The sequence below is a fragment of the Parasteatoda tepidariorum genome, chromosome 8 (genome assembly GCF_982258835.1).
Source record: "Parasteatoda tepidariorum strain Cologne lab strain chromosome 8, Ptep-v5.0, whole genome shotgun sequence".
In the NCBI taxonomy this organism is placed as follows: domain Eukaryota; kingdom Metazoa; phylum Arthropoda; class Arachnida; order Araneae; family Theridiidae; genus Parasteatoda; species Parasteatoda tepidariorum.
In genome coordinates, this window is record NC_141762.1 from 64617241 (window position 1) to 64639326 (window position 22086).

At 26.8% G+C, this 22086-nt stretch overlaps 1 protein-coding gene across 2 annotated transcripts; it reads right to left on the reverse strand.

Moving 5' to 3' along the window:
* Nucleotides 1-1115: 1115 nt before the first annotated feature.
* On the reverse strand, nucleotides 1116-21761 carry LOC107436163 (uncharacterized). 2 transcript variants are annotated; one of them, XM_043040326.3, is made up of 10 exons: nucleotides 21603-21761; nucleotides 20102-20208; nucleotides 17524-17585; nucleotides 15632-15693; nucleotides 11882-11994; nucleotides 10721-10876; nucleotides 6274-6403; nucleotides 3024-3230; nucleotides 2797-2896; nucleotides 1116-1324 (listed from the first exon to the last, which is right to left on the reverse strand). In XM_043040326.3, exons 1-10 carry the CDS (start codon nucleotides 21639-21641, stop codon nucleotides 1275-1277), a joined length of 1026 nt encoding a protein of 341 aa, XP_042896260.2. In that variant the 5' UTR covers nucleotides 21642-21761; the 3' UTR covers nucleotides 1116-1274. The 2 variants fall into 2 exon arrangements, with proteins under 2 accessions (XP_042896260.2, XP_087025128.1); XM_087169002.1 differs by lacking the exon at nucleotides 10721-10876.
* Nucleotides 21762-22086: the final 325 nt, after the last annotated feature.

A 22086-nucleotide genomic window follows, 5' to 3' on the forward strand; every position in this document is an offset into this window, starting at 1 on the left:
TTTTAATTTAAGAGAAATGCACCATCACAATAAAAGCTATTCAAAGTGATATCTTTTTCTTTTTTCGGTACACTGTAAATTTAACAAACCAATGGCGAGTGCATTGAATCTTTCCAATTTATTTTTGTGAGAAACTTTGAATTTTCAAGATAATAAATACATACAAATATTTTTTTTTTAATGTCACAAAGCGTTTCCTTCCCTCTCAAATTATTTGGCTGAAGTGAAACTTATTTTTAAAAACAGAATTAAAAAATTTAACAGATTAAATGTCTACTAAATCTCTGTGCTAGTTTGCAATTCTAATATCATATTCTATTGATGCCTTGAATTTCTCTTAATGATATTTTAGAATACACTAACTATTTTTACGTCATAGGTAGGACTGATATCGATAAAATAAAAAATTATAGGTAGTAATGAAGGTTTCACTTATATACAGTTAGAGATCACTTTCTTAATAATGAATCCTCGTTAGGCTTCTGCAACTAATAATAAAAAAAGATAGAAACAGAAATTTCTCTTCTGTGGGAAACTAATTTTATAAGTGAAGTTTAATATTCATAGTGTGATACTTTTATATTTAAATGTAAAATATATTTTTACAATACATTTTTAATATGTATTCTAATTCTATTGTATTTTTGTTTTCTGCTTATTTTCTAAGTATTGTTGTCTTAACTAATTTACTCTTTTTATTTTTATTAATCCAAAAAGCATACCAGGCAATTAAATTTTCACATAATCTATTATTTAAAAGATTCCAAAAAGATTATATTGATTGATATTAAATTAGGGGGAAACTAGATTTATTCTTGGGCATTGAATACTCTGCTATGCTTTTGCTACTCTACCTACATGTTATTTCAGAACTTTTAGGGTTTTTGTATAATTTTGTGAAGAGAAAAAATTGTGTTTTTCTTCCTGTTTGCCTTTAAAAACTTAATATTCAATGATACTTTCTCTGAGCTGCATTTAAATTTTTCATAAAAAAAGCACCGTCTCGTGAATGTGATTTTAAGAGTGCCAGTGAAAAAAAATTATATCAGCATTAAAAATTTTGTTGGTAATTAGCTTTCTTTAAAGGATTTATGAAACTCTAATGTATCTAAATATTTTCTATTTGAAAAAAAAATTGGCAAATTTATTTACAATTAATAATTGAGAAGACACATTTTTATATACAAATAAATGCAATAGAGGTTACAACAATATAAACAAAATAAATAACATTGATAACTCTGATTTTGAACAGGAAGCAATAGAGGTTATTTTCACACTTTTGCCTGAGAAAGAATTCCTAAATACTCTCCTAGTTTATCATCTGCAAAGGAATAAAAATTATACATACATTATTCCTAAATGTTACATAAAACATAACATATGTTAACATAGATGTAAAACTACAAAAGTATTCATTACTATAAGTTAAACATTTGATGAGTACAAATAAAAATGAATGGTAATATATATTTAAATTTTCCATTTTGTAATATTCCTCCCTTTATTGGCTTATTTTTGACTATGGTACTTGTTTATGTAGGGTTAAAAAATTTTTTGGAAACACTTGTCTCTTTAATTATGCTCTTAATTTCTGCTTTTATTACATATATTAAAAAAAAACTACATTTAACACACAAATATTAGTTTCAGGAATGTAACAGGCTTTTACTTAAATTAGTAAAATAATATATTTATAGAATTTTATAGTCACAGTGACAGGCATAAAGACATTGTAGATTGTTTACATAACTTGCTTTGTTGACTGAAATTTTACGCCTGCAAGACAATTTAAACAGTAAAACACATATAATACTTTTATTTAAAATTAGCATCAGTTACGTTTTCAGAAAATTACTCTTCTTTGTAGTTTAGAAAACAATAACCAAAGGAAAAGGTATACATGCATATTTTTATTTATTAGTAAATGAAAAAACACTCTACTATTTCCATAATAATAAAGTATTATCTCATTTAAAGGAAGCATTGTCATTAAAAGGAAGCATTGTCAAAATGAAGTTTTAAAAAAAAAAATGCACATCGGGGTCGCAAATTATTATTCCAGAGAGGAAAAAAATTATGATGCTACAAAAATGTGAAAAATTGAATGAATTTTTTTTTTTTTTTTGTGCTTTTTACCCTAAGTCTCATGACTACAAAATTTTAGAAAAATTGAGGTTATTTATTATGTTTTAAAAATGAAGCTGTAGCACCTACAGGAGGGTGCCTCTGGAAATGTGTTTTTTATTAAAGCCTGTTGGCTCATAATTCAAAAATAAAAATTATTGGATTAATTATTGGATTTAACCTATAACAACAGTAGCTGATTGATACAAATTGTGCTCCCGGGTCATTAACTATTAGTGCTAAAGTAAAATATCCTTAGTGGTAGAAAAATCAATGGTTAGAACCCCCTTGCCGACAGGCTAACTGTGGAAGGTTGTTCTTTTCATGCAATGCAAATTCAGGTTAGTTCCATCAGAAAAGTTCTCCACAAACGCTAATTTATCCTAATGTTTGAAGATAGAGTTCCTTTGGCTTCTGGGTCGGGTTCAAAATTACAAAGCTATGGAGCTGAACACTGATAGTTGTAAACTTAAAACCGTGTCAGCTGTTCAACCCTGGTTACAAAATAAAATGTTTGTTCATGTTCTAAAACCAGTTACCTGTAAACACTTCATTGAATACCATTGAACAATATTCAAAAATACAATACAAAGTACTGTTATTTTTTAACTTGTCTCTTCATTATTTCAAAATTAATGAAATTTGTAATAAAATAATATTTATTCCAACCTGATAAGTATTTTGAAGCAATCTGAAGACCAGAAATATCAGTTTTTAAATTTTCTAATTCTGAATCCAAAGATTTTAGGGAAGTAGCAGAATCTTTCATCTAAAAATGTAAACAGAAATATGAATTAAAAAATTTTAAAAATTGAAACTTACAAAAGTCTTAGTTTTATATTTTAGTTGTTATAAGAATTTATTTAAGACAAAGTTTATTAAAACACTTCACTCACTTTTAAAAGAGAATTTAACTTTTCATCTGTAGCCTTAAATGCTGGTCCTATATCAATGAATTCTTCAGGTTTAACAATTGATAAGAATGGTTTTAAATTGTTATAAACACTGTCAAAGGTAGTTGCTAAATTTTCAAGATTCTTTAGAGACAATGCAATGTTATCTTCTGTTTTACTCAGAGCAACCTCTTCAGGAATTATTTCGTTCTGAAATTGAGACATTTTCTTATTCTGGTCATAATTTTAAAATTATAAGCAAATGTTAACATATATTCAAAACATAAAATTGTCGAATAATACGTTAGGAACGCTTATAAAAAATTATTGCACTAAAATTAGTAAGCATAGCATATTTAATCTAAATGAAATAGAAGAATGGGAAACTGGAATTAATCTGTCCAAGTACATTATAGAGTTGATGCAGTGAAAATCAAATAAGAAAATATCCAATATCATTAGTATAAATTTTTTTTATTAAAAAAAAAAAAAAAAAATATTGGTTGATTACGTGTGGCAATGTAAGAGTTATTTAAAATAACCATGTTACATTGATGCAACATTAACTCGGAAATTTCTAAACATGTATGTAGCACATTCAAGTACATTAATAAAAAGATAATCATACTTCTTCTTAGTTTTATTCCATAACTTTTATTACAAGGACAAGCTATTCTTCAAATCAGAAAATCATTACCAGATAATATAGACACATTCACAGAAGTTCTTAATTCTTAAATTTTACACATACTTTTCAAAAATTATTTCACTTTTTAAATGATAGTTACTTTTCAACAAAAAATTTTGCATTTCTATTAGCACACATATCTAAAAGGGAAAGATACAGCTTAAGAAAAATGAATATTCTCTACACAGATTGTTTAATGGAAATAATAAGCATAATTAAAAATTTAAGCATGATGTTTTTGCCATTTAAAGCATAAAATCATTCTGTTATAAAAGAATAATATGAGTGAATATACTTTTGAATTGTGTGCCTGGATAACTTATTTGTTTATCTTTTTTTTTATCCCACTCTGCCAATCATTATGATTTAAATCTTTGTTAATAAAAACATTTGTCAGACAGAACTTATAGATTTAATAATTAAATATAGAATAATTTTTTTTCTTCATAAATATAATTAAGGCTTACAAATCTAAGAATTGAAATTAATTATTTAAACTAAAATAACTAAAGAGAAACCAATTATTTAGCATATTAGTTTAAAACTTAATGTTTATAATAAAGAGGGCATTTGATTTTTCATATCACAAGAATGCGGTTAAAATGTATAATTATATAATTAATCATTAAAGTAAAACAGCTGATAAAAAAAAGTTCATTCTACATTTTTTAATAATTCATAAAATAATATTCAAGTATAAAACTTTTAATTTGATTATAAAAGTTCAATGATAAATTTTTTTAAATGTTAAAATAAAATCCAAGTAGTCAAAATAATTTTCTTTCAATTGGAACAGAATGATAAATGGTTTAAGTCTATAGTACATAAGGGAGAAAGAGAAAATTGCAATTTTTCCAAAATGTGACTCTGATACTATTAATGTTTTGAACACATTATAAATATAATCTTTTATAACACCAACTGATTGACAGTACTCACTAATATACTACACTTGTTATGCTTTTATTGCATACAAAATTTATAAACAAGAGTGAAGCATGAATATTGAGACCAACCTACAAAATATCCCATTGTATAAGTCAACCTTACAAATCCCAAAAATATTAGAAAAATCAGGGGGTGGACTTATACACTGATAATAAAATCGGACATTCGTTGATCCTGAAATATTGATACATTATGCACAATGAGAAAGATATGAATAACTCTGTATAAATTTTCCGTTTTAAAAAACGATTTTTTAAACATGATACATACAATAAAATTTTCTTTTTTTTTCAGATATTATTTTCTCAACAGAGATAAGAAATTAAAAAAAACACTTCTTTAAACTACGTTTAGGAAAAAAAAAATTAAGAATAAGAAAAGTTAATTCATTCAAGAGTATTTAAAAAAATATAACACAATTGAAAATTTTTGAATATAATAAAGCAACAAATTAAAAGATTCCAGAACATCATCTGTGTTGGATTCTATTATGTTAGTACTGTCATCATACAGATCTCATTCTGCCATGGATTCTATTTCATCCTCATCTGCTGAATTCCACGAAAAATCGTCTCCACTCCCATCAGAAGAATTCGACATTCCATACTTTTTAAATGATTTCACAATAGCAATTGAATCTACATTTTGCCATGCATTTAGTATAATTTATTATTTGACGTGCCAAGTATCAGTATTTGAGGTGGTACCTCAGAGCATTTTTATTAAAGGACAAATGCATCATATCTACAGAGAACAATCTGTACAAAGAGTTCTCCTAAACAACATAAAATGTTTCTTTGTTAATTAGTATCGAAAAGCATTTGATGGCCTAAGATCTAAACAAACAAGTTTTAGATCTAAACAAACAAGTATTGATTTTGAAGGGATGTGCCAATGAGCATACTGTATATAGTCTGAAGTTTTGGTTAGCAGCAGCAAGTCACAATACTACCACTACTGCTCATAATAATATTACGGTATCTTGCCAGAAATAAATATTTTAGTATCTTGGCAAAAATAAATATTTTAGTATCTTGGCAAAAATAAATATTTTAGTATCTTGGCAAAAATAAATATTTTAGTATCATGGCAAAAATAAATATTTTAGTATCTTGCCAGAAATAAATATTTTAGTATCTTGGCGAAAATAAATACTTTAGTATCCTGATACTTTACTTCAAGCTATAAGTCACTACTATTAATTGCAAATATAACTACACTGTGATATAATTTTTTCTAGAAAATTCTGATTTTCTAGAAAAGTTGGAACAGTATTTTTAAAATGTTAAAACTTAAAAAAAAAAAAAAATTTTTTTTTATATTTTATATATATATAGAATATACAATAATTTCATAGCAATCTTCTGAGGAGTTATGTTTCAATTTAGGTTATTTAAAAGAGCTTAAAATAATAAATATTAAAAATTACTTCAACTACATTGATAATTTATTTTATGAAACTAATGTTTCACCACACAATTGTGATCAAATATTTAATAAAGTAAAATTATATATTCTAATTTAAATTATTATACTCTAACTTATATCTTTAACCAAAATTCTGTGACTTAGATATTGTGTTAGATAAAAAAAGTAACAAAACTTTAAATGTAATACCTCTATCTCTTCGAATTCTATATTTTTTTGTTGAACAGTCATATAATGGTTAATGTCCGTTTCCACTTTCGGTTCACCGTATCTTTCGAAATAAATTTTCTTAATTTCTTCTGCAGTAAGAGAACTACCACTAAAATAATAATATATAAATCATCAATAATTTTTGTAAATATTAAGTATAACAAATAACTTTTACTGCAATAATTTTAAAAATTTTTTTAGGGGTGAAAAATAATAAATGGTGAAAAAATTCACACTTATGATCAATACATCCCAATTTATCATAGGTAATAAATCAATTATTTCAAAAGCAATAATTTAAAGGCGATCTTCAAATCAGTAGATAAAGATGAAACATTTCAGGAAAAAAACCATAACAGCAACTCTGAGAATGGGCTTTGTAACGAATCAAGCTATATTAAAGAAAAGGTTCTTTTTTATAAAAACATTTATTTTACTATTACACATATACTAAACAAATTTTAATTGAAATATCCGTAACAGGTTAGTTATAACCTTTCAAAATAGATGGGAATACGGGTTAGTATGAACCTTAAATTTAAAAACAAAAACTCTACTAAGAAAAAATCAACAACTCTCTGATATTTCATAAATTGTCTCCGTTTATTTTTAATTTATCTTGCTATTATGTATTTTTTTTTACTTGTGCTTTTGTCAGCCAGTTATTTTTAAGACTATAACTTGAATACTGCTGCAATGAGAAGCCCATATGGGAAATAGAAATAGAAACAAGTTCTGCATTGCATTTAAAAAAAAAAACTAATACTGAAAATGTGAAACATTTCATGGTCACAATAATTAATTTTATAATAAAAATGAATAACTTAAAAAACATTGAATTTAAAAAAACTGAGGAATATTGATTTTTGTTTTAAAAGTCAATCATACCAAGAAATGTTTTTACCCATATAAAATACACATTTCATAAGAAAACTGTAAAACACATCTAAGGTATAACAACCATATTCAAGTGAGAACTGCAGAAAAAAAGTTTCACAGGCTGCAATGAAACCATTTTGTGTTACATGCAGTGAAACCTCCAGAAAAGATCAGCACTCGGTAGTGACCTACTCTATTTATGTCCACTTTTGAGAGGCATTGAATTTTTTCCATAGACTGAGTTGAAGAAAACCTTTAGGAGAGACCATCAAAACCTCCCCCAGGGACCGGGCAAACCTCGGCACCAGATAAGGGAAGGGTCAAATAAATAAACACAAAAAATATGAACAAAACAAATACGTAGATTTAAATGCATTCAAAATATTTGTGAATGGTTCTTATTTAGAGAGCTCTTTTTGATGAACCCTGAAAGAGATATCATCGATCTGGTTTTTAAGATGCCAGCATAAGCGTCATTTCTGCACCAAGAAAATGACACAAAATAAAATTAAAATGGCTTGCGAAAAAACAAGTACCTTCGATAACATTTTTTAGTCACGAAAGCACCCCCCAAGAATAACCAACCTCCATTAACAACCATTTTACTGTGGAACAGATAGTGGTCGCTCCTGTGAGGTTTCACAGTATATCAATCGATAGTATTTCAATATCATTAATGAGATAAAAAACAAATATTAACTTATCTTAAAAATTTAAACACAGTATGTCTAATATAATAACCACAAAAAAATTTGCCAGAGTAATAAGTAATTTAATTAGAATAATTATAACTTAGTTTTAAAATTTTATGGATTTACATATTTAATATGAGCATTAAAAGGCGAATAAATATACACATAAATTTTAAAATAACTCTTTTACAGAAATGCTAACTTTCCAAACTAGTTATCAGTAATCAGAAGTACATAGCTACCAGCCCCGGAAGTCCTACCTTTCTAGAACATTTAAAGCGGTAGTCATTAACAATTTAAAGTAAATTTAATTTGTTTAATTTTGCGTGTATTTAAAAAAATTTCTACACAGTTAATGGATTTTATATATGTATTTAAGTTACATGTTTGAAGAAGTGGACAAAATCATTCCAAATTAAATTTAAAAAAATCAATAAAACAAATTTTAAATCATAAAATTTACCACCACTTTAAACTTTCAATTAAAAATACTTGAATAAATCGGAGCAGGTATGGATGTAACAACAATACAGAAATACACAGCAAATGCTAAAAAAAATTTGTGCAGTTTTAAGGTGTATCTATGACTAATTCTATATATGTATAACTGCATGAATTTACAAAAAAAAAAAAAGTAATGCTTAGACAAAATCAATATTAGAATAATATTAAATATTGCCTTTTAAGCATCTTTTATTTGAACCACTAAAAAATTTTGTTGCTCACAGAGCATTTCAGATTTGAGATTATGTTCTTTTGACATTTTGTAAGAAGAGAAGATGAAAGTTTCAATTCTTAGAGTTGGAAAAATTTGTTAAATTTTTCTCCCCAAATTTAAAACCATTTTCAATGCTACATTGCTGTTTGAAACAAGAAGTAAAACAAGAGTTTAGTAGAATCATTAATCACAGGTTTAATGAAGCTTAATTACGCACCTGCCTCAATAAATTTTTGAATCTATTTCTTTTTCTAGTTAAGAAAAAGTATTACAACTAAAAAGTCATAACAATTAAGGATAAATCATAAAAGTTGAAGCACCAGTTTAAAAATTTTGCTCAAACATTTAACAATATGTTTCTATCAAAAACTATGTATTGAAGTAAAATCATGAACAATAAATAATTTAAATCCTTTTTTGCTAGAAGTGGGTAAGTGTAAAGACATTAGTCCCTACTCCCTTTATATGTTACATTTTCTGTCTTATCTTGTATATTTCTTAATTTTTTTGTTTTCTATTTTTTGCTCAATATGTTTAATTTTGTATTCTTTGCTTATATGTTTGATTTTCGTTTAAATTTTTTCAGTGCTTTTCATTATTGAATTGATATATTTTGCTAAGGTTATATTAAGATAGCTGCCAACCTCTAGTTATAAAAATGCAGAAGATTTGCAACTGCAGACTAATAAATTTATATAAAAGAAGCGGATTTTAATTCATTATTTATTTATAAATCCACTACATGAGCATAAAAAGCAATACTCAACTTTTCTTTAAAACAAGAAAAGGAAATAATTAAAAAAAAAAAAAATTATGACTAGCTACTTGATGGTACAATATTCTTGATTAAAAGGAAATATGTCATATTTTAAGACTTATATTAACATTAATTTAATTACAATATAATAGTATGCACTATATATAAACTTAATAGAAATTCTGAAAAAAGAATTACATTAAAAAAAATTGTTCTTCTGGTGTTTTGTCGATTTTACGTGTCTGACTATATCAGTTTTACCACCATGCGCTATGCTAGTCATTTTTACATACATCATGTAGTCCGAGATTCGATCTAGAAAAAAATGGAAATTCAAGAGAATAAGATTCTTTAAAGGCTTGCTTATATTGTATTCGTTCAGCCACAATAAATTAACAAGATTAATCTAATGAGCAAATAAATATTGCCATAAACCAATTGCTGTTTTGCTTTTACACAAGCCATTTTCTTTTAACATTTGCTTTCGTGCTGGCAAATAGGAAGTCATGTGACAATGGGAAGCGCTCTCGCAACATAAGCTGAATTCTTTCTCTCATTGGCAGAAAAGAGGAGAAATTCATTATGTTACACTGAACGATGTGACATAAATGGAGGATCACCTCAAGCGGGCTTTCTAGGGCCATTACTAGAGGAGTATCGACGTCTGATTTAAAGAAGATACTAGCTATCGGGCGGACGGGTACAATTCGGAAGATCTTATCGTTTGTGCGTAAAAAATAGCTAAAATAAGTAAAAATGCAGAAAGCTTCTGCAAAATGTGGAAGGGTTGGCAGCTATGTATTAATATAATATTAGAAAGTACTTTTTTTTTGCAGATATAATTGTGTGAGCTAACGATGAGATAATATCTTTTCAATAGTTTGTTTTCCAGTCTTTTAATTTTCTTTAAAAACTTTTACTTAGTTGTAATATATACATATATATAAAACAAAGTAAATTGAACTTTTAAAGACATCATTTTAAATTAGAAAAGGTGTTAAAATCCATATTTTAAGTAATCTTATATTTTTTATGTCTACTAATCTCCATAATAACAGATTTATTATCACAGCACATAAGCATATAAAAATGATGTTAGGGTGGAAGTTTTAATAAATTATGTCTAATTAATTAAACACACATACCAAACATTTTTTGACAATTATTAAAAATAACCAGTTAATGTGATTAGCGTGAATAAATTATCATTTTTACCAAAAAAATGTGGTTATTATTAACAATAGCCAAATTTAGTACTTTAACTATAACATACATTCACATCTATAGCAATTTTAAATAATTTTCTGGATATTTAATAAAAACTTCGCAAAGATACATACTACAAAAAATTATTTTCAAAAAAAAAAAAAAAATCAATACCTTATTTTACATAATTCTTTAATTTCTTTGCTTAGGTGGGGAGGAAAAAGCAGCAGTTTCCTCTCAAAACTATCAATAAGATTAACAAATTTGCAAACATTGTTAATATATTGAGTTGTATGTTCATACTGTTTTGATATATTTCTTTCAGAATCACTGAAATAAAAGATAACTATTACTGCTATTATAAACAATATTTTTAAAGTAGTAAATATTTCAGGGGTGATTGTGAGCCCAAGTCGAAATTCCGGAAAATTTCTTGAGTTAAAAAAAAAAACAAACAGTTTAAATAGAAAAATTTAAGCAAGTTTTTTTTCTTACCTCTTCTCAATACTTCTTAGTTAACTTAAAATATATATTTAAAATTTTACACATACCTATACCATTTACACATACCTATGATGACCTGGAGAAGTAATTAAAATTTACAAATAAGTCTTCCATTCTTGAGTTTATTATTATAATAACTATTTACTGATAAAAAATGAATATTAATCTTGAATATAAGCTTATAAATTATCTGGCTCTCCCTTACAAACAAATAAAATAAACTGTGTTCTTAAGTTCCACCATTGAAAATTTGATTTCCGGAAACTTCTGGGATCAATGATTTTTTGAAACGCCTTTTATTTCAAAATTGACCAGAGAAGACTGTTCAAAGGAAGGTAGAAGAACACTAAATAAAATATTTTAGAAGTACTTATTATTTGGATTCACAGTTTAAATTTTAGAAATAATTTAATATTATTATTTATTTAACCAAATTTACTAATAGAGACAAACATACAAAAGTTTAAAAAAAAAAATTTCTCAAAAATTGAAATTTTTTTTTCTTTCTTGACATTAACAAACTTCTAGAGTTTAATTCTTTTGGTAGTTTCTAATACAGATAGTTGAATTCAAATCAATATACAGGGTTAGAGGCAAAATTCTTTTGCTATTTTTTTTAATTATTTGACAAGTTTTTAATTACAGATAGCCAAATTGATAAGGTTTGTCACAATCCAATGATGACACTAAATCCTACCACATATAGAAAAGGTTATTTGATGCTTTTAACACAAAGAAGCAAATATAAACTTTTTATACAAACTCATGCTAAAAATTCTGACAACTTATAAATTATACATTAATAACAAAAGAATTATTAGTTAAACATACCTATCATTGGAATTTGTGCTATCACATCCTAAATTACCAAGCTCATTTCTTTTTGATAGCATGCAGCAGAGAAAATTCCAAAAAGTCAGCTGTTTCCTTTTTGATGCAGTTCCCTATATAAAAAAAATAAATCTCAGTAGTAGTATCAACAAATAATCAAAGACAGTTCCAGAATAAAGAGGCTGAGGTGGCTCCGGGTATAGAGCACTCGCCTTCCGACAATGTGACGCAGGTTGGAATCTCAGTGAAGGCTCGTTGATTCGAATTCCGTTTCCAACTCACACCTACCACAGTGCTCACATAAAATTATCCTTATTTGTAATCGGATCATGGGGTAGAATCCTCTTACGTGGAAGGTTTCGTCTCCATGCAACACAAATTAGTTCTAATGTTATAGCTGTATTTCTATTATATTATAGTTTAATCAAATATTGTATATTTTCATACATTCTTGATAGAGCTAAATTACAATCTTAATAATCTAATTAATAAATCTTAAAAAGTCTTATACAGTTTTTTTTGTGAGTTTATTTTATTTAATTAATCAAAATCTTAAAACATGTAATATGATAACTTAATTTACATTATTTATTTTATACTACACCATATAATTATGTTTTTCAGTAACATAATTTAGAAAAATAACAATCTTTTAATAAAGACATAAAGCAAATATTGAAATATTTTAAGTCAAATCAAATAAAAAGAAGAAAAAAAAGAACAGGTTTCTAACATATGTGTGCATTAAATTTTTATTTTTCTAATATATTTCATAATAGCAAAGAAAAAGAAGATCGATGATATGAATAACTTAAGTTAGATATCAGCATATATTATTTGAAATTGGAAAACAAATTATAATTGATTTAGACAACTATTTAAATTTATACTAATGCAAAAAAAAGTAATAATAATAATTTCTATTGTATAACAAACAATATCTGTATTAATTTATTTCTAGAGACAATAGTTTAAAAAAATTTTGTACTAAAAACAGAAGTTGCTATTTTATATAAAATGTCTTTTTTTTTTAATCTTTATTAGTTTGATGAAATTATTACCATGAAAATTTAAGTTGTCCTTTCTTGGATTTGTTATTTTTGTTTTTCTTTTTTAAATACGTAAAATCATATTCAAATGGATGGGTGGAACAAGCAAGACAGTATCTCCAAGGAGTGGGAGGTAAATACCAATCAATGTGAGGAATATAATTATATGCGTATGAAAATTTTTACTTTCAAATTAACCTTATGTTTAAACAGAAATGAAAGCAGCATAAGAACTGGAATATGTTTCACTTAGTTAAAACACTATTAACTGAAATTTTTAAAAAAAATCTAACTATATATAAAAATCCAATGATGGTGTCGCACCAGCCAATGAAATCTAAGGTATCACATGACAGTATGAAAGAAGTAGCCAATCCAAGCGAGGATGCAGTTTTAAGCCAATCAGAAAAGAGAACGCATTCGCGTCAAAGCTTTTTGTTGATTTACTTTGAGAGGGTTTTTGCTGATTACATCTCATCTTATCTTATCATTCTTATGCCTATCCAGTGATTGATATCTTTTAATATTTACATTTTTGTTGTTTGCTATTATAAAGCTTACTGAGGCTTGCTTACCTTAAAATGGTTAAATTTTAAATCACATTTATTTATTCAACTCATTTCAATCATTTGGAATTTCAGTATAATGTCTGACAGGACAGATCGCCATCGAGAATATCGCAGACAGCGGAGATTGGATCCCACGTTTCGTCAAAATGAACAAGAGCGTCGAAGAATAAATCGACAAAATAATCGAGAGCTTACTAATGCCCGCCAAAGAGAAAATCGAAGTAGGGCAGCTAATCGTCTTCGAGAAATAGATGAAAATCAGTATTTGGGAGAATCGTACAGTCGTACTTATGCTCTGCCGCGCATTTATATCCTTATATAAATGTATTAAAATTTGTTTGCGAAGCAAACAAAAAAGAATTGCGCAGCAATTCTCGGGGGTTGGCGAGCGGTAGCGAGCAGGGGGCGGAGCCCCCTAGTATATGTATAAAAGATTAAAAAGAAAATGCTTTTAAAAAAATACAGAACAGAGAAAGACATGGGAATAACTCAGAGCCATAAAAGCTGTAGTTATCTAAGGATTGTAAAACTCTGCATAGGAATATGTTATTTCATCATTTATGCACCAACAGGACTTTTAAAGTCTCTCTAATATTTCCATATAACACTAAAACAGAACAAAATAATCTTATCAGGCCTTGTCTTACTCTATAACATGACTTCCCATTTATAATTACTAGTTGGCAGTACAGGTTAATATCAAGTTTATCATTGCTTATGGAACTATTTAGTTGTTGATATCTTGTTCAAGAATGTCATATTACGATGGATCCTTGTTCTTCAATTTTAAGCTTTCTATCTTGGTAAATTTCGAATGTAAGTCTTTCATATTTCTTTTATTGATATATCAACATTTAGTTTGATACAAAACTAAGAATTAAATGTTAAACTTCAAGTAAATTTTATATGTAATTATCACAACAATTTTTTATTTATTTTTTTTGTTGATAGGCTTTATATTTATTTAATCAATATTTTAAAAATTGTATTGCGGTTAGTAACAATTTATTTTAAGCAGTTTTGCTACATTATTAGAAATTATTTGCATGCCTCTACTAAGTTCTAATAAAATTTTAGTAAGTTCACAGATTTCAATTTTTTAAAGATGTGTACAGAAGAAGATGCTGAATATGACAATAAATGAAATTAAAATTGTGTGGGTTGAAATTCCGTCAGATCTTGACAAACCTGAATAAAAAAAATATTTAATTGCAAATACATATAAACATATTGCAATCATGAAAAAAAAACTTTTAATTAATTGTATTATAAATGCTGTTTACATTTTTAATATGTCAAATTTATATTTAGGATTAAAAAATATACATATTTTTTTAATGGCGGGCACTTGGAACTATTGTCTATTGGCCACAGAAAGTGCCAGAACTGCTAACTCTCTTTTCGTCACCCAGTGGGCACCTGCGGCGAAGCCACGGCGGTGGAGCAGCGTCGCCCATGCCACACTACCACAACCCGTTTATAGGGCGGGTCACATTCACACACAAAGGAGAAAGGACATAGAACACAGATAGAGAGAAAGAAACATCCATGCCTTGCCCGGGATTCGAACCCAGAACCTTTCTGATGCAAGGACAGTTCCCTGCCCCCTACACAGGCCGGCCGGCGGATTAAAAAATATAAGCACAAGTATTTTACTGCTCTTAATATTTTTATAGCACAATTTCTGCTTTCGAAGTATCTAAAGCAGTTAGGTATGGTACCAAATGGTTTTTATAGTGTAGATGGGAATTTAAAATCGCAAAGTAAAAATTTTTACGAATAAATTAGAAAATAATATTGAATATTAAAAAAATATTTGGCTAAGTGTAAAATAGGGATTACTTAATGGGGCAAAAACTACAAATTTTTGATATTTTTTAACAACTTGGTAAAAGTAAAGGTTAAACAAATAGGAATACTTACACATTTTAAAATAAAACATAATGAAATCAATAACACTAAAATTAAGATAAATTAATAAATTTTTATAAAATAGTCCCAAAATATTTTTATTGTACAATTTTTTGTCAACTATAAAAAGTTAATTTTATAAGAAAAATTAAAATTTTTATTTTAATTTCTCTCTTTTTCTTTGAACAAAAAATAATTAATTAAAATAAAGGAAAATTTACTTCAATAATTTCAGAATCCTCAGCACTGCAAACACCAATAGCAGAAAAAATACGAGTTAAACCTAAAAAAGGCAATTAAAAAAATTAGTCAAATTTGAATTGACAAACTCAACTAGACGAAACTAAAACATTATAGGCTTAAATATATTGGTTATCATTGCGTAATTTGGTTAGATGGAGCTTACTAAAAGATCCTAAATAATTTTGTTTACATCGTTTTGATACTGTAAATAGTATTGTCATCAGCTTTGAGGTACGGTATATGTTATAGTCCTAAGAAAAAGAACAGGATATACTTTGTGCTATGTCGACTAAAGCGAGGACAAACGCAAACAAAACACAAATAAAAGCACAGAAATAGACATATTATAGTTTGAGTTCTATAAACAAGAACCTTCCTCCATACTTAAACATCTAAAAAACTTTCAAAACCTCAACATTTCCCAGTGTTAGCAAAAATTAAAGGTTTTGTGGTGTTTACAGTATTGAAGGTTTTTTAGGTGTTTAAGTATGAAGGAAGGTTCTTGTTTATAGAACTGAAACTATTTAACATCCACTTCTGTATTTTTATTTGTGTTTTTTTCATATTGGTGTTTTGCTTTAGACATGTCATACCTCTCACGACTGGTTTGCTCACTTAATTAATTATCAAACCAGGTTTGCTAGCACAAAAAAAGAAGACTTTTAATACTTAAAGACTTTTTTTTTCTCCATTTATTGGTAACATATAGATCTTATGCTTACACAAATGTTAGATTAAAAAAGCAACAAAAATTATCAAAAAAAAAAAAAGGAAATTTATATAAAATAATTTTTTATAAAGAAATAGATATAAATAATTAAAAATCACTAAAATGAATTTAAGATAGAGTTTAGAAAATTATACTTAGTTCACTGAATTTCCTGTTAGAAAAAGCTAAGTGTTAACAAATAATAACACACCTTTTTAGTAGATCCCTTTAAAAAACGAAAAAAGTATTCTCAAGTAGAAAAACAAGGAGGAAAAATAATATAACTAAAAATTAGTCTTTCAACAAATAAATAAAACTTGATATATAACATTTGTTATTAAATTTCTTCATTCATATGAAGATACAAATGTTGAATATAAAAACATAAAAGTTGTATTGAGTTGTAAAAAGAATTGCAAAAAAGATACGCATCCTTAATTAGAATTATTACCTTATTGCGTACTTATAGACTAAAATTCATATTAACCGATAAAGCAGAAAAATATTTAGGAAGATATTAAAAAACAAATCACTAAGAGATACCAAAAAATTTAATAATATCTGTAGAGTAATAATTTATGTTCATTTTAAGTAAATCAGTATTTCTAGGCAAAAACGTACATTTCTAATATCACCTTTTAAAAACACAAGTCCATAGTTATATAGAAAACTATATACACGATGATCATTTATTGATTGCAATATTCTTTTGTTCAAAACACAGTTGGTGCTTTCTAGCTAAAATAGAAACCACTTAACAGTTCTTAAAAACTGTTGATACAGCTACAGTTGATTTAAAAAGTTTCCACAGTTCAAAACTTGTCTTTATGAAGAAACTTTAAAACTTGTTGTAACAAGAAAAGTTGCCGCAAAAGTTCGGATTAATAATTTGTTTTTATGAGGGGCAATATTTCCTTTGTTTTAAACAAGAACAGTTTGTTTTTATATGTACGTTAAATAATACAATTATTGTTTTTTAAAATAAACTGTTTCCCTATCTTAAGCAAAAATTCACGTTAAGCATTTCATTGTAACTAGGTTGACCTGTATTTATAAATATAATGATCTTTTTTAATCTATGGCAAACATTATTCTGATATAAATAATAATTATATGAGCAATAAATTATACCGAAGAAATGTTACAACTTATATTACTTACTTTGAATTTTACTTTCTAATGATTTTTCATTTTGGGATAATTCTAAATCATTTATTCCTAATCTATAAAATAGAAAAAGATTTAGAATATAATAATAGAATAACTGCTCATTATGTATAGCAGCAAAATATATCCCTTATTAAAGTAATTATAAATGTTAAGATGAATAACACATTTTCTTAAAATAGTTAAACCAGTGTTTAAACTTTTTTATTCGAGCAGAAGTAAGGTCTAATTTCAAGTGGAAGACTATATTGTTCTGAGGCAAAAAAAATTTATATTTAAATAAACTAACAATATTTAGAAAAGGATATAAATAAAAAAAGTAAAGTACATACAGTGAAAAGTCCCATGTTCGGAATCGTCGAGAAAGTCTGGAAAATAGTTTTTTGGATAATAGGTCCTTAAACAAAGATCAAAACATCCTTATTCAAAAGAAAATAACAAATAAACAATAGTTAACGTCAATTCTATCAGACATGAATAAATCCATGTGGTTTGTATGATTCTGCTATTTTTGCAGCTTTTGTTTCAGATTTCTACATTTTAAAATGCCCTTATAAATACTGCAAATTCGGAAGAATACATTTCAGTTAGTATTTCTTGATTCACTTGTTTAGCAACACAGTGAATCCACAGTTTTGTCGATAAATTTTTTGGTAGTTATTAAAAGGAATTTCACTTGATTTTTAAAATTTCTATGTTTTAATATATTATTTCGTTCGACAAACTGAAATCGAGCATTTCACACTCAATTACAGACAATTTACTCTCAATTCGTGGATTTACTAATGCATTTTTGTGAGTTATTGCTAAGGATGTTAATGGTTTTTTTATTGCTTTATCATCATACACGGGAAATTTTGAATCACACATTTAAAATAATGACTTTTTGATGCACTCGATTTATGACAATTTTATTGTTTTAGTCGATTGCATTTTAAGTTTGGGATTTTAACATAGGTTTTTCTCGATTTCATTTTTAATAAGTTAGTATTTACAGCTTTAGTCGTGATGACTTAATCTCAAATCCTAAATTTTTTCAAAATTTGAAATTTTTGCACACTCTAAAATTGAGTGTGTGATTCTTGACTGTGATAATAATTTTAAGAAAGATGTGAGAAAAATATGGGATTTTTTTCACGCTGTAATGTTGGATTTCACGTTTACGCAATATCCATTTTTTAAAAAAATATTATAAAGGAAATCGGATTAAAGTCGAACAAAAATTGGCTTAAAATCATGAGGAAACAGATCTCAGAGGAGGATTCTCATCCTCGCATATTTTTTTTTAACAGATCTAAATAAATAAATAAAAATTTTAATAAGGGAAAAAAGTTTTGTTTATTTCGATTGATAAAAAGTGTCTGGAAAAGAGACCCTTCCGGTAAATGGACGTCCAGATAAGGGACTTTGTACTGTATTTTGTTCAAATGCATTAGGTTTGAACCAGTGTTCCAACCTTTTTTATTAGAGCAGGAGTTAGACCTAATTTTAAATGGAACACAATATCGTTCTGGAGCAAAGTTTATTTAAACAAAAAACTATTATTTAAATGGAACCAAAACCAGTAATATTTCGTAAAAGAATATAAAAACGATTAAGTACATATATGCAATCACTTTTTGTACTAAGAATTTTTTCAGCTTCTGAAGTTAAAACTTTTTTTAAAAATTTTTGAAGTGAACTCTAAATTGGATTATATAATGGTTTCCAAACATGAATTATAGAGTATAGGTGAGGTAACTGGCTTGCACTGGGAAATTGGATTTATTTATTTATGCCTCCTAGGCCAACACAATGTTATTTTACAAGGAATAAAATCAAATAATGAATCAGCAAAAGACGATGAGGAGGGTGCTTGACTCCAGATAGGTGCGCATGAAGGAGCAAGCACTGACCAGAAAGATTGTCTAAATTTGTTTGGCACAAGAGATGAGTTTGGGCTAACTTTTAAAGAACTGAGCCTTATGTGGAAAAAATAGTAAATTTTGTAGACTAGTCACTACACAGCATTTCACGTCTAAACAAAATTAGTTACTAAAACCTATTTTTATGACTAACCCAAACTTTGAAACAGAAATGCTGAAAAGGAATTGTCAACAACAGAAAACATTCAAGATCTTTCATCTTCTGAAAGATTCCCATTCTCTTTGTAAACCATTAAGATTAAGAACTCATTTTTATTTCGCTTTGCATTATGTAAGAATGCCGCAGAACGCCAGCAGTAAAAAAGTTCATGTAAATTATGTCATGAACCAGAGTCCGAAACCCCCCCCCCCCCCCCCCCGTAAATGAGCTCGTCTCACCTCTAGTAAGTTACCACTTAAGCGAAGCATCGATATATACATTAAAAAAAAAATTAACAACTAGGCATTTGGAAAAAAAAAAAATCATGAATAGGAGAAAGCAAGAGATTTATTTTATTGTATATAAACAAATAAAACCATATGGTTAATTTTTAGCGAGATAAAACAATAAAAACTGAAAAGTGGATCAAGTAACCCTAGTTTCCCCTTTACTAAAAATGCAGGGATTCGATTTCAAAAAAAATTAGAGCAATATAAAAAATACCAACTGTTCAAGAATCCATTGCATTAAGTTATATCTTTCAAAACTTGATTTAAATAAAATGTCAGTAAGCCATTGATCTTTTCCATTGCCAGCAAAAGGACACTGTAATTCCTGTGAATTGAATAGAGAAAAAATGTGAGAAAAAAGCACCAGTTAAAAAAAATTACACATATACCGTTTTTCAAAAGTTTTTCGGGCTTCCAGTGCCATACCTCTCTAATACTAATATCTTTCTACAAAATATTTAATAATAACATTTTTTTAAAAAAAGTATTACTAGTTCTTTGACCCCTGACAACTTTCATATGAAGTCAAGCAGTTTCAATATTTATATATAGTGAGTTACTGGAAGGAAAATGCATTTTAATGAAAGAAAAAAAAAACTTAAGTTTGAACAACCTTTTTTGTAAAAAGGTCCTCAGGTTAAAAACAATTTTGTAGTCGACTAAAAGCCACCATAAATTTAATTTTAAGGAATTTGGAGAGTTATTCCGTAACTTAAAAAGAACAATTTTAAAAATATCAAGAAAAAATTACAGAAACTTACATACTTTTGTAAAATACTTTTAAAGGAAACAAAATGTAGTTAGCATATATTGTCTTTTTTTAATAATAAAGTTAAACACAATAAATTATTAAATGATATTATTTTTTACTGTATGCAACAACTTAAATCTTTAATATGAAATAAATATCCTTAAACTAAATATGTTTTAGATATATTCTTGGGTTAAAAAAAATAATTATAAAGAAATAGTAAAAGCAAATGATTTTATCTTTTTTTACACTTAAATAGGTACCTACCAGGGCATACTTTAAAATTTTTATAATTCGTACTCATTAATTGTTAGTAGAACATAACAGTAGGTATATAACAATACTAGTTACTTAACAATAATGCAGAAAATCATGAATTTAAATATTTGATGAATAACTTTCTTTCACTAATATTCACAAGCAAAATATTATAAATAGACACACATTTTTTTGCATTATTTAATACATATCTGCTTCAACAATAAAATGAAATTATTTTAAATTCTATTTTAATGGCTATTTAAAAGAATATACTAAGATTCATATTTTGTTTTCATAATAGAATTTTATGGGAATATTTTTGAATATTCCTCAATTCTTTTAAATATTAATGTGAATTTAGACGTATTTAACTTGTCTAACAATTTGTAATTATCTTGGCAGTCTTACATTGTGGTCCTTTTGTATTATAAAGCAAAGTACTGATGTTTCCACTCTGTTTTTTCTCAGTTGAGTCCTATTTTATTTTGTGTTTATACAGGAATATTAACTTTTCTATCTATTAGATTTACTTCAACATTGATCAGACTTAAAACAAAAATTTCCTGTCCACTCGTCTTAAAATGTTCTTCAAAACTTATGCCAATAAAGTTTAGCTGAGAAAAAATTTGAAGCAAAACCAATTCAGATAGCTCCTATAAATGATGTTTATAACTAAAAAAATTTAACTTAATTTGCTTATAAGTTACCTTTAATGTCTCCAAAATATTATTCACTTCTTTCTCCATCACTAATACTTATAATGAGATAAATGATTACAAGAAATTATTATTTGAATAGAGAATAGCGTTGAGTTTTCATGTTGGTTCTCATTTCTGTTTTTAAATTTAGGCAGTGTCTATTACACCGACTATCGGTAAGATAGCCTCAGAGCTATCGCGCCGACGTTGACAACAGCGCCACTTTACAGAAACTAATTCATCGGTACAATAGCTATAAGTTATGCTTTTCTACCTGTGTATGTGAAATTGGTAATGGGTTGTCATTGTTTGATGGGTTGTCATTGTTTCACCAATAACAAAAAATTTAAAAATAAAAGAACATTATTTCTTTTTTCCTTAAAGCGTATAAAATTTTTCATAGAATTTTTAAAAACTAAATTATTTATTAACATTATATTGGATTTATTTAAATATATTAATTGTTTCTTTCGACTAATTTACATTTTAATTA

Bases quoted from the DNA above. Each gene is read 5' to 3' on its own strand.
- LOC107436163 (XM_043040326.3), bottom strand. From the start codon at position 21,641: ATGGAGAAAGAAGTGAATAATATTTTGGAGACATTAAAG. The intron at 10,877-11,881 runs GTATGTTTAACT...CTTTTATTTCAG, and splicing joins AGCACAAATTCCAATGATAG to TGATTCTGAAAGAAATATAT. The intron at 6,404-10,720 runs GTATTGATTTTT...TTATTATTTTAG, and splicing joins AAAGAATTATGTAAAATAAG to TGGTAGTTCTCTTACTGCAG.